Genomic DNA, 13,494 nt, shown 5'->3' on the forward strand with positions numbered 1-13,494 from the left:
TTATAGCTGTTGAGTGTTTTTCCGTTGGATTATTTAAGATACAATGCAAAAACTGAATTAAAGGCTGACATGCTGTCTCCTTTGACTTGGAAATTGTTGCTTAGAATTTTAAGTCCATATTGCACCACAATTGCATGGTTATATTTTGGCTGAAACATTTCCTAGTTGAGTTGTTTTTTTTGTACTTCATAGAATGGCCCGTGGCAAAAATAAAACTAAAGACATTAGACATTTAGTATAGCTAACTTTCTCTAAATGGCAAGATTTTTTGTGAGAATTTTCAGCAATCTGTACTGCAGGTTTTGAGGGCTTGTGTAACATTTTCAGTTTAGTCAAATGGCACTCTGTTTCTTAGGTGGAGTTTTTCACTATTAAATTTGCAACCTATGCATATTGATGTGGAAAATGTTTTACTTTTCCAGGAGTGCCAGCTATTGAACAGGCCTGCAATAAAATTAAGCAATAACAAAATATCACTGTCTGGCCATTTCGATATGGAGATAAAGGTTGAGTTTTCAAAGTATTACAGCACACAGTGAGTGTTGATGATCACTGTTTGTAGTCTGCTTTTGGGATCTGATAAAGCTCTTGGACACGGAAACAGTGATGCATAATGTCAGACTCAACAAGCAGATAGTGTTATTGCAGTTCAGTTAGTTCAAGCAGTGATTTTACCTGAAGAGAATCAAGTTTAGTCTTTAAACCTGAAAGTGACATCATTGGACAAACTTTGGCTGTGTATACCAAACTAATTTGATACAAAGAACTTAGAACTGCAAATAATGTAAAAAAAATAAATAAAAAATGTTTCCACCCACACAGTAAAATTACTTTTATTTATTTATTCATTCACTATTTTTTAAAAGTGTGGACCAGAGGCACCATGAAATCAGAACAACAAAGAAATATTTTCATCAAACGAAAACTGTTTGCTGAGTGCACTTCAGGAAGTTCCTGTAGGGTATCTTTTCTATTATGCAGGCTCTTTTATTATTGGGGAAGTCCTAACAATAATGTGTTTTTGAGGTGGCCTAAATTTGTCTTTAGCATACATATGTACCCTGCCTGGCCCAAAAAAGTTGCCATTTGGATTTTAATGATCAAATACTGAAGAATCTAGGATTGGATCATTGTCGCAGTGATTAATTCTGGCATGTTTTTTTTTTCAACCATTCTTTTAACTAATGCAGTGCAGAGCTTTTTATTTCTTAAGCATGTCAGAAGATGTACCCATGTACATATTCCAGGATGGCAATGCCTAGATTCACCAGGCTTAATTTGTAAAATAGTTGTTCAGTGAGCATGAGGAATAATTTTCATGCATAAATTGTAAAATGTGTATACCAAACTAAAATGAACAAATTAAAGAACACAGATGCAGCCAGCTCATTTCCATAATGGCCAAAACAATCTACCAAGAGCATCAAAATTAGTAGCTATCATCGCCATGTTCGGTGTAAAATGCTTTTTTTGGGCACAAATACTTGTACATGATTACCTCAAACCTTAGAAAGTCACGTTGATTCATTATATCATTAAACACTCTCCTCCCATATATTTTGCATCTAAAAGGGGAACTCCTTCAAAGCATATGCAATAAGCCACAAAAATAACAGTGTGTCCATGACCTTTCATCATTAATTTTTCATTATGTGTCTTTAGTAAATCCTGAAAGAGTTTTTTTCTTTAATGCCAAAGGAGGGTTTGTGCTGGCGCAAGCAGTAAATCTGGCCCTTGATGTCTTAAAGAACATTGAAATACAACAATATCTAAGAGTTCAGTTAAGATAATGTAATATTGCAAACTATAGAAGCACTCATCTGAGAATGAATTTCATCAAAACCAAAAACCTTTGCTTGAGTGTTGTAACCTATGCATGTGGTGTGTTTTTGTCATGTTCCTCACAGTCGAGGCTGGGGCTGGTGTCTGGATGACCCTCCTGTCAGAAACGATCTGGAGATGTACTCTGCTCCCCCTGGCGTCCTGTACAACGCTGCTCATCAGTGCAAGCTCCAGTACGGATCCAGCTCACTGTTCTGTGACGATGTAGATGTAAGATTTTCCCTCGAACCCACAAATACCTCTGATTCCCCCTGCAGACAGCTGTCTGATGCCAAACTGCTAAGAAAAATGGGTCAGAAGTATACACAAGTGCAGACAGAGGGCTTAAATCATCTGTTTATGAAATACAGATGGAGCAAGACATTCTGAACCACACATCTGCTAGGAACTGTAAATAAATTGTAGGCTATAATGTAACCTAATAAAAATATATAAGTGCTTCTGACAGTGAAGCACATAATGTAGTTTCTGTGCATTACTTTTTTTGTAACACACACTCAAAAGAAAGAAAGAAAAATGGTCGCTTCTTTCATTCAGTTACAAAGAATGGGAACTGGAACATTTCAAGCTTCAAAGGAACACAGAGGCAACTTATCCTAAAAGTACACTGGGAAAAAAGTATAACCAATTAAAAAAAAAAAAAATTAGGTTCAAACCTTAAATTTTGATTTAAAAACATCTCTTTTTATCAAAGTCAAAAACAGTCACACAAAGTAAAAAGATAATTCATTATAAAGATTATACACTGAAAAAAGTCATTTAATTATTTAATCATTCAAAATAATTTAATGAAGTTATTTTTGTAGTGATTTTACATGGTTTCCTGACAGGATTTAATAAATTAAATGTTATATTCAAAAATATATGTATTGTCAAATCACTGTTTATAAGATAGTATTTGCTAGCTAGCTAACAAACGTTTAACACGTCCCTTATGAAAATTAACCATTTTACTACACATTAAACCAAAAAACCATGGTTACTATAGTTAAACCATGATAACCACAAATTAACCATGGTTTTGCTAAACTAACCATAGTTTAACCATGGTACTTGTAGTAAAAGTGGGGTCATGAAAATGGTAATGAATATGGCAAAAAAACAAAACAAAATATGGTTGCTACACTTTTACTATGGTAAAATGTATGTTTTCCCTTTTTTTCAGTGTGCTTAATATATTTGATTGGGAATACCAGCACCCAAAACACAATACCATGCTGGTCTTTTCAGCAAAGAGATCTGTTCTGAATTTTATCTCATTAGAAAACTATTTCATCAAGCAACTACTTCCAGGCCCATGGGCTGCTTTAAATTTCTCACTATTAAATTGTGAACAGTTCAACAAAAACCTAATTAGTTCAAGTGTCTGGTAAGGCAAAGACCACACACACACAATTTTCCATCACAGAGGAAGTCTCACTTTCTACTTACATCAGGACCATCTGATTCCCAGCTGTTTTAGTGGGAAAAAGCACATCATTAGTATAGAAGGGCTTATGTTCCAACTAGAAGAACTACTTTGTAAACAGTTTAACATAAAGAGCTCGCTACCTTGAAATGACTATTTTTTCACCTAATCTAACTGAACAATGAGGGGGAAAGCCAACATAGCTCATTTACATTTGGCATCCTGCAGAATTAAAATAGGGAAAAGGGCATCAGATTGCAGAATTGTTGTCCATGATGTCAAATCACATCAGTGATGTGCTCTGTGCTTTCTGCAGCAGCTGTTGGCAGATACTGGGCATCTTTCAATTATTGGTGAAATGTCACAGACACAGCAAAATAGTTGGCACTCTGTCGTTGGGACACAGATTAAGCCAAACATCAGTTTCCTTATCAGGGCTGTTACAGTTCAAGAAATGACACCAGAGGAAATTGCAGAGGTTTAGAAATGCAATGAATGTCTGTGTTTGGTGCACACAACACACAAGGTTTACCATTTCCCAAAAGTTTAGGAGAACATTAAAAAATTTACAGTACATAACTCCATGCATTTCAGGATTCCAGAGTAGGCCTCAAATTAAGCAGATGTAGTTTCATAATTTTTCGATGTGACATTTAAAATGTCAGGGATGTGAAACTCATTTGTTATGTCTAGATCTATTCAAAAAGCACATTAAAAATAACAATACAATTTTTACTGAAAATTACATTTTCTGTGATACAAATATTTTCCATTTTTGGACAGCATTTAAAAAGGGCTAAAATTCTTGAAAAAATATTATACTACTTGCAGACAAATATTAAGAAAACACTTACTATATGGTTGTATTCTATCATTTTTATCAATGAAATTTGTCACATTTTACGAATTGTAAATTTTTCTTTTATATATATATATATATATATATATATATATATATATATATATATATATATGAAATTCCTAAACGCAATTTGAAATCTAAATTGAAATTTAATTCTAATCTTTTAATTAACTGCTGGAGCTTGAGCAGCACTCACCTTGCTCCTGCATCAGATGTTTCAGCATCCTGCTGCCTCCTCAACGCCACCAACATAATTTAAGTATCCATCCAAACTTATCTTCCAAGCACTAGTAGTCCCTTGGGGTATCAAAACTCAAGTTGAAGCTGCTTCCTTGAGCCCCTCCACTGAAGACTGCAAGCCAAATGCTTAAAATCAACAGCTTAAAAACTACCTACTGTATATAGGCAAAAATAATGTTCTTTTGGTACATAGTAAAAACAAAACAAAAAGTCATCGTTTTTTTAGTATTTTGAAAATATGAACACTTGATTCCGAAAATATGTTATTTAATAGTTACACCACTTACCATAACTTTTGTTAAAAAAAAATATAAAAATTCAGAACTGTGAGATATGAACTCACAATTACGTGAAAGAATTCTCAGTTTATATTTTGCAATTTGGAAACTTTTTTACTCAGAATTGTGAGTTTCTATATAGTTTTTTTCTCTTAAAAAATCCAAACTATGAATAAAAAGACTGAGTTGTTACCAATTACCTTTTTTATTTTTTTTTTATTTTTTTCGTTCAGTGGCAAAAATGGGCTTCCACTGATAAGGAATAAAGACAGTTCAACAACATTTTTAATAATATTTTATGTAGCTCTTTGAACTATTCTGAATTATTCTTAAATGATTGTACCCTTCAGAATATCTGCAGCACCCTGTGGTGCACAGTGGGCTCAACCTGCCACTCCAGGCTGGATGGAGCTGTGGATGGGACCAAGTGTGGTGAGGGCAAGGCAAGCCAGGCTTTCTGTGGGCTTTCACCATGTAGTTCTCCTTTTGAATTCCTCTGACTAACACAAAGTCTTGATGTTGTTGTTTTTTTGGTCAGTGGTGCTTTGACAGGGAGTGTGTGGAGATGGGTTTCCAGCCTAAAAGTGTGAATGGTGGCTGGGATTCATGGAGCGAGTGGTCCAGATGCACCAGGACATGCGGTGTTGGCGTTCAGAATGCCCAGAGGGAGTGCGTCAACCCTGTGTGAGTTTCCTAAACACACACACAATTTGTGCTCACTCATTTTACTAGGATAAACTACAAAACATTTTAGCATAGATTGAATGGGAAAAGACTAGCATGTTTATGGTTGATAAGTAAATTAATGCATTTATTTCTCACCAGCATGTCAGAATAAAAAAAAAAATCCTTTTGGGATCCCTGTCCAAACACCATCATCACTGGTTAATGCATGGCATTGGGCTCTCTTGACTAGCTCACATTCAGAAACCTATTGAAACTGCATATAAGAAAGAAAATAAATAAATGGATGGATGGATGGATGAATGGATGAATTCTGCCATCATTTACTTGAATCATTTACTAATGGTCACGCAGCTCTTTTTTATTTTTTAATTTCTTCTGTGGAACAGATATTTTGAAGAATGTTTTGTCCATAGAATTAAGCCAATGGGGTTCACAAATTCACCAAACTCCAAGGTAGTGTAAAAGTAACCCTAAACTACAGCAGCTTAATCTGGTTTACTCTGGAAAACCACAAACCATAGATTGTATGGGAAAAGGCTAGCATTTGACGAGGAAGGGACTGCATTTATTTCTCACCACCACATCAGCATAATGTGTTTGGAGTTTCATACATGTAATTATAATTAATTTTATATTTTAAATCATATTCTGTGGCATTCTAGGGTCTCTGCGGTTCCAACAAATTGTTAAATGGTGAGAAATTCAGATCCCATATGGTGTCAGAGAGCCTCACTTGACCAATAAAACAGTCACTGTCTCTGGTCCAAAGGTTCAGAGTTTATGAAGTATAACCATTTCATTATATTTGGTTTGGACTGGATTCTCTATCCTGGCAGATGATTTGCACCCCAAGCAAGTTTTCAAGGATGGAAATGGTTATAGAGCCAGGTTGTGGCCCACTTGTGAATGCATCTCCAGTATGTTGTAGTTGATGGAAAGCATGTGCAACATCTGCATCGTATTTCAGAAGAACTTTTAAGGATATGGGAAAAAGATCTACTATTTGTCACCACTTCCTCTGTGTATTTATTACAGTAAATATCTTTTTTTTTTCTGGGGAAAAAAAAAAAATGAAGTATGCTTCTGTGCATCTTTCAAACAACATTTGCAAAGTCCCCATACACTCATCATGCCCTTACATTATTCTTACAATTTTATCTGGGGCTTTATAGCAAAGAGCTAGCATCTATGGGAAAAACATTTAGAGTTTAGTTTACCTAACAAGAAAAAATTCTGCAAGTTTGGTGTCTCAATTGAAACCCAAACATTTCATCATATTTCTACATCCTGTAAAAGCACCAAGTTGTACTCTTGCGTTTCCCCCGTTTCTGCATATTAAGGTGAGTCTTCAAATTTTTGTTAGCATCAGCCATGATCCCAACACCTTCTGGCTCAGCCTGCTACAGTAGATACTCACTGAAACAGAAACTCTCGCTATTGCTTGATAGAGATAGCTGGATCTGTTTGAACCACTCTATGGTAAATGTTTTGATGGTGTCTGGGAGGCTTCATGTTTACAATTTTGGGGAAGATAAACCTATGAATGGCATACTTCTAGTAGTCAATGAACAATAATCTGGGTTAATTGAATGCATTTTGGCATAAATAATCTTACAAACATCACCCTTAAGCATGTGATTTGATGCTAAAATACTTTCTACTATCCCAGTTTAATGTACAGGTACAACTATGAGTAAGCCATTTGCAGGTGGACTTCACCAAGTGTGTTAGCATGTCATGCTTCAAAAACACATACATTTCTGGCTCAACCAATGGTGTGAGTTTCGTGCAGAATTACATGTTTACCTGAACAAGGATAGATTAGGGTGGGCATTACTATTGGGATACCTGTTTGGACACAATCAGCTTGTGAATGCATGGTGGGCTCTTTTGAGTTTGCTAGGAAACCACCAGAAACTCACACAACCATGAGAAAGCTATTTTGTATCTTTGACTGTATAGAAAATGACTAGCATGTTTATGGTTGATAAGGAAATTATTGCATTTGTTTCTCACCAGCATGTCAGAATAATAATTTTAAAAAAATCTTATAAAAAAATCGTATTGGATACCTGTTTGGTCACAAATGGCAGTGGGCTCTTTTGACTTTGCTAGGACACCACCTAACAAAACCTCTAGCAACTGTGTAGCCAAAAAAAAAAAAAAATCTGCCATTTACTCACTTCATTATTAATTTCTTTAATTTTCGGGGTTCACAAACTCCAAGGACATAACAGTAGTGTAAAAGTAAATCAAATATCTCAAATATTTAATCAGATCATATATACATGTATGCATAAACATGTTGTATACAGATTATAAACGACTTTTCACTTTTGATTTGATTAAATTACATTTTTAATGCATTTGCTTTTCAGACCCAAATATGAAGGTAAATACTGTCTTGGAGAGCGCCGCAGACATCGAACCTGTAACCGTGACCCCTGCCCTGCAGACCAGACCAGCTTCAGACACATCCAGTGCAGCCGCTTTAACACAATCCCATATAAGGGAATATTTTATAAATGGATACATGTAAATAACAGAGGTGCGCATTATGGCACTATATGAGCAGACATGTGCTGGGGAAAGAATCAGAGTTTTCATGTTGCAGCACTTTTAAATCGATTTCTCAGGTGGGATATGTTTGTGTCATTCCAGTTAATCCGTGTGAGCTGCACTGTAGACCTGTGAATGAGCACTTTTCCGAGAGGATGCTGGACACTGTCATAGATGGAACACAGTGCTATGAAGGCAGTCAGAGCCGTGACATATGCATTAATGGCATTTGTAAGGTTGGTAATGGCTTTGACCTCTTTGCTCAGTCTCAGACCGTCCATGTAAATTTCTGCTTGTCATTTTCATTGTAAACCATTGATGATCTGTCAGCTTGAGTGTCAGTCTATTGTGAAATAATGCCACAAGAGTCTCACAAAAACAGTGGGGTGTGAAATCATGAGAACATGTCAGCAAGCAATCTTCCACTCTTTTCTTCTCAAACTTAATTCAGATAAATATTTGAATGAGTCTTTGTATGACCCCAGGCTGAAGTTACACACAGTATTGTTAAATTCAGAGGAGGAAGCTACTGTTTTCAATGCGGTTTTGTTCTTTTATACAGTAAAGGAGTTAAATATTTAGTAGACTGCAAACATTTTCAGTTTCACTGAGCCAACTAATAGCCCTGTGAAACTGCTGTAGACAGTAAAACTGTGTAAATTTATAGAGGAGAGTTGTTACTTTTCTAAGCACTTAAAATTACTTTATATGAACACTTACCAGATGTTTGAGTGAAGTGTGTCAGTGATTGAAATGTTACAGTTTTGTGTTTTGCTCTGAAATTGTCAACGCGTAGGCTAGATTTATGCTTTCAGTTCAAATGCAAATCATCTACAGTTTACAGTTAAGTCGATCTAAAATGGTGATTTGTTGTTATAGCAATAGTATAATGACCATATATAATTATAATTATTTCTCAGTCTCTTTATTAGAATACAATCAGAAAATACAGGAAGTTTGTATGCAGTATTAAAAAAAACAGCTTCTGAAAAAAACTGTAGTACCAAGAGTTTAGTGTGATCTCCCTAAATAATGTCATTGCTAACATCTGCTATCTCATATCAGAAAGGTGTTTTACACCAGGTTTTTTCAAGACATGCTTGAGCATTACACATGCTGTATGAGTTGGCTGTTTGCTAATATGTATAAGACCAACTCTTTGTAACATCATTCCATTCAAAATGCCAAAGATCACAGAATTTGACAGACATAAAATTGTAATTTTGCATCAGCAAGGCCACTCTCAAAGGGAAATCAGCAACAAACTGGATAACCAAGATGTGGTATTCAAGAAATTTTGAAGAATTAGGAGAGCTCAAGGGCAGAAAAAGAATGGTCTTTGTGGATGGGTAGCAGCCAAGAAATCACTTTTTTTGCAAGGGGAACAGGGTGAAAAGGCTACGATATGCTAAAGCTCACAAAGATTGGAATGAAGATCAGTGGAAAAAAGTATTATGGAGTGAAAAATCCCAGTTTGGATCCAATCATCAACAATATGTGAGAAGAAGATTTGGAGAGAGATGGAAGAATGAGTGCTTGCCACCTTCTGCAAAACATGGTGGAGGGTCTGTTTTGGGGTTGCATTACTGCCAGTGGTTTGATATTGTTCAAATTAATGGGATCATGAATGTTGAAAAGTACAGACAGGTTTTAATTTTTCATACCATTCCTTCTGGAACGTGCCTGATTGGGAATGATTTTACTTTTCAGCATGATAATCCCAAGCACACTGCTAATGCAGTGAAATCATATTTGGAGAGAAAAACAGCTGATAAAACACTGACAGTCATGGACCGGCTTCCACAGAGTCCAGACCTGAATATTATAGAGGCAGAATGAGATCACCTGGACGGAGAAAAAAAAATAAAAGATAGCTTAAATCTAAAGAAGATCTCTGGGAAGGGCTGAAAGAAGCGTGGTTTAATATATCAAAAGATTACTCCAGAAAACTTCAGAACAGTCTCAACAAAACAGTTCAAGTATATAGTTTTAAGGAAGGTCACACTGAATACTGACTTCTGCATGAAGAAAATATTTTGTTATGAAAACTGTGTTGTTGTTTTTTTCAAATTTGAGAATGAGAGTTCAAACTGAGGAAAATATTACAATAATTCACATCAGTCTAATTTAATTGTGGAGTTAAATTTATGATCTATATCTCTTCATGCCAGTACTTAGGCTGTGATTATGAGATTGACTCAGATGCTGTTGAGGATCAGTGCGGAGTGTGCCATGGAAATGGATCTACATGCGAAACAGTGAGGAAGACCTTTGAGGACAGTGAAGGGCTCGGTTTGTAAAATGAGTTTCAGTTTATATTTTACTCAAAGCAGCATTCATTTTATTAATATAACATTACATCATTGTTTTCTTTCTACTTTGTTTGAATAAGCTGAGGTAATTTTTGTCTCCCAGGCTATGTAGACATAGGACTAATTCCGGAAGGAGCACGGGACATCCGTATCGAGGAAGTCGCAGAGGCTGGGAACTACTTGGCATTACGCAGTAATGACCCTGAAAAATACTTCCTAAACGGTGGCTGGACGATCCAGTGGAATGGCGAGTATAAAGCAGCAGGAACAGTATTTACTTACGAAAGGACCGGGCAGCTGGAAAACCTATCTTCCCCCGGACCGACTATGGAGCTCGTGTGGATCCAGGTACTCAATCCCATGCTGAAGTCTCACGTAATGCTTATGAGCAGAGTCTAGCATGTGATGTTTGTGGCCTGTCTCTTTTCACAGGCACCTGCTAAAGTGCTCTGCTAAACTAGGTCACAGTTTAGTGAATCTGTGCCTGAAATTTGGTTTAAAGTTTAAATAGAGACCTAAAATATACATTATAATTTAACGTCTCACATTTGTTGCATGGAAAGATATACAAACAACTTATTTTATATTATTCATGGAAACATTTACAGCTTCAAACACTATAATGGATAACAGGCCTATCCTTTATGAATAATAAAATCTGCAAATTTCTCTGAGCACAGAGATTTAGGTGCTTATGTAAAGACTTCTAAAAAGAAATATACTCTTAAATGTATGGCATCTTGCTATTTTTCTTTTTCTTTTTTTAAATCTCCTTCAAGAGTAAATATTTAAACTGAGAAAACAGAACAGCTTTATCTGTCAGGGAAAGTGAAATCAAAGGCTTAGCCCAATGGATTTGCATAAAATTCTACTCAGCAGGAAGTAGCTTTATGATCTTTTTCAGTAACAAAAGATTAATGTATGATTTTATTCCATTCCTTGTTTAAAAAGCAAAATACATTTGAAGATTTAGTGGATTTAATGATTGAATGTATTGCATAAAAGGCTTATTCCCAATTGTAATCATTAGCGGACTGAGTTTTATGATCACAGTAGCCACAAGGTTTCCATGTTGTAGCACTATTAAAGTGGAGATACTGTTTATTAGGGATTTAGAATAGTATGTGTAGCAGAGGGGCCTTCAAGATAAAGGACCTCCTCCCGCAGAGCAATTCGAGGCCTTTGGCTCCCAGCCTTTGCACGGGTGGAGAAAGAAGGATGTCTGCTACAGCGGGAGGTAGACAAATGAAATATTCTTAAATCCCTTGTGTAAGAGAGCAGCTTACCACCTGATGAGATTTCACATTTTCAAAGCTTTTACAAAAGTTGCTGGTCTCAACACCAAAATATGTAAAAACCTTACATTATGGGCTAGCAACTGCCTCATGATAGAATACATTCATACAGTCATAAGTAGGTAAGGTGCAATGTATCACAATATTGTAATTAAAATGTGTTCTAAAAATAATAATAGTATATGTGATATTGCATACTTTCAAGTGTGCAATATTTCATGACAAACTTATTGTTCGTTGATAATATGAAATTAAACAAGAAAATTAACCACAGACTTTCCTGTTACTTTATATATGGCACTCAGCTTTCTGACATTTCACAACTTTTCAAATCTGATTGCTTATCTGTACAAAATGCTACTTCATTAATTTGAACTTTTTGATTAAAAGAACCAATACAACATCATAGAATCCTGACATATTGATATCTGTTTATATGGCCATATCCCTAGATTCCAAGTCTGAGATTTATGGGTTTGTATGTTGTTTGTATGTTGATGTGTGAAAGATTCTCTTTCATCTGCCCTCAATGTTCTCCAGCTGCTTTTTCAAGAGACCAATCCAGGGGTGCGGTATGAGTACACCATAAGCAGAGACACTCTTGTGGACTCCAACAATGGCACTGCTGTCTCTTATTTCCAGTGGATTTATGGGGCTTGGACTGAATGCAGCGCCACATGTGGAACTGGTAAGGAGTCGTCTTATTGCACACTTCTGCTTTCAACCTATGCACATACACAAATTGAGCCAATCCAGACTGATTTGCCTATTTAGTTTAGGTATCTGCTTTGTTATAGTTTCATATTATACTAGAAATGGTGAAAAGTGCAGGAAATAGCTGAGTTGATCTGTTTGTTCAATTCTAGTTCTATAGCTAGTTTGAACAAACAGACTATAAATTAGCTCTCTGGCAGACTTTGCTTTCACACAAAAATGCTGGCAGACAGAGGACTTTACTGTATTAAACAGGACATGAACTTTATAGGAAACAGACTTTAGACCAGCTGATGCTACTTGAACTCAAATTAAATGTGATTGGAAGCAAGACTTTATTAATGGTGGAATATTTAACTGGACAGTCTAATAAGATATTGAATTGCAGTCACATTTTCTGTTGCTCTGTGAAATTTTGTGTGTGAAATCCAGTCATTTCGCGTAAGGGCAAAAAAGTTTGCAACTCATGTTCGAGTTGGTCACGCAAATTCCCTGCATGGCTGGAAAGTGGTTTCTGTGTGAGCGGTGCTTCATTTATCACTACACAATTGACAATAGACCTTTTTGCCTGCAAAATTTTGCCATAACTTTGCTCATGTGACCACACCTTTAGACTGTGGACAGACTTGGTGCACAAGTCATTACTAATGTTTGTTGTTCACACACTGTTTTCATGAATACTGTGTATGTTGCCATCTTAAAGGCCTCAATATACTTCAGACTAAATTGAACAAATTGTTGTGATGTCATTTCGGAAAAAAAAACAGGCCAAAATGAAGTTTGTTTGGAGTTAAGTCCTGATATATTTAAAGCGAAATCAAGGAATGAAGTGATGTGACGTCATTTTGAACAAAATCAGGCCAAAATGAAGTTTGTTTGGAGTTTGTTTTTTGAAGTTTGAAACAGCCTGTCAAAGAGAGCTTTTCTGAAAAGTTTGCTCCAACTGGCAAACACCTACGAATTGGTCCGTGGCGATTATGTAATAGGTAGGTGTGCTCTAGGGCTCTGCCCTCTTTGACGTGGAAATCTCTGGTTCAGTTCTTGAGTAAAAACATAGACAGTGGTGAGCTGCTTTAAAGTAGAAATTAAAGTATCTCAGCAGTGTGGTTGGCATAGGGATGTTCACTAACAGTGTACTGCTGTGAAAGAAGTTCAAACTTCTTTTTACTCCTAAATGAAGAATAAAAAGAAACTTTACAGTGAGTACAGGCATATCCATTGCTTAACCCTCTGGAGTTTGGGGCTCTAGAGAAATTTTGACATGCCCTGACATTTGTGCTTTTTTCAGTATTTTAAA

The 13,494-nt window shown here is 36.0% G+C and overlaps 1 protein-coding gene across 1 annotated transcript in view; it reads left to right on the plus strand.

Annotated features, from left to right (window-relative positions):
• The window catches only part of LOC306847385 (A disintegrin and metalloproteinase with thrombospondin motifs 7-like), a 94,491-nt gene that overhangs the window by 42,373 nt on the left and 38,624 nt on the right, over positions 1-13,494 (plus strand). Inside the window, exons 9-16 of the mRNA XM_079381311.1 lie at positions 1,908-2,052; positions 4,981-5,073; positions 5,169-5,314; positions 7,696-7,865; positions 7,979-8,112; positions 10,048-10,168; positions 10,292-10,536; positions 12,024-12,171. Coding sequence (XP_079237437.1) covers positions 1,908-2,052; positions 4,981-5,073; positions 5,169-5,314; positions 7,696-7,865; positions 7,979-8,112; positions 10,048-10,168; positions 10,292-10,536; positions 12,024-12,171 — 1,202 coding nt within the window. The remainder of the gene's footprint in view (positions 1-1,907; positions 2,053-4,980; positions 5,074-5,168; positions 5,315-7,695; positions 7,866-7,978; positions 8,113-10,047; positions 10,169-10,291; positions 10,537-12,023; positions 12,172-13,494) is intronic.

The sequence above is a fragment of the Barbus barbus genome, assembly GCF_936440315.1.
Source record: "Barbus barbus genome assembly, chromosome: 1".
NCBI classification, from domain to species: Eukaryota; Metazoa; Chordata; class Actinopteri; order Cypriniformes; family Cyprinidae; genus Barbus; species Barbus barbus.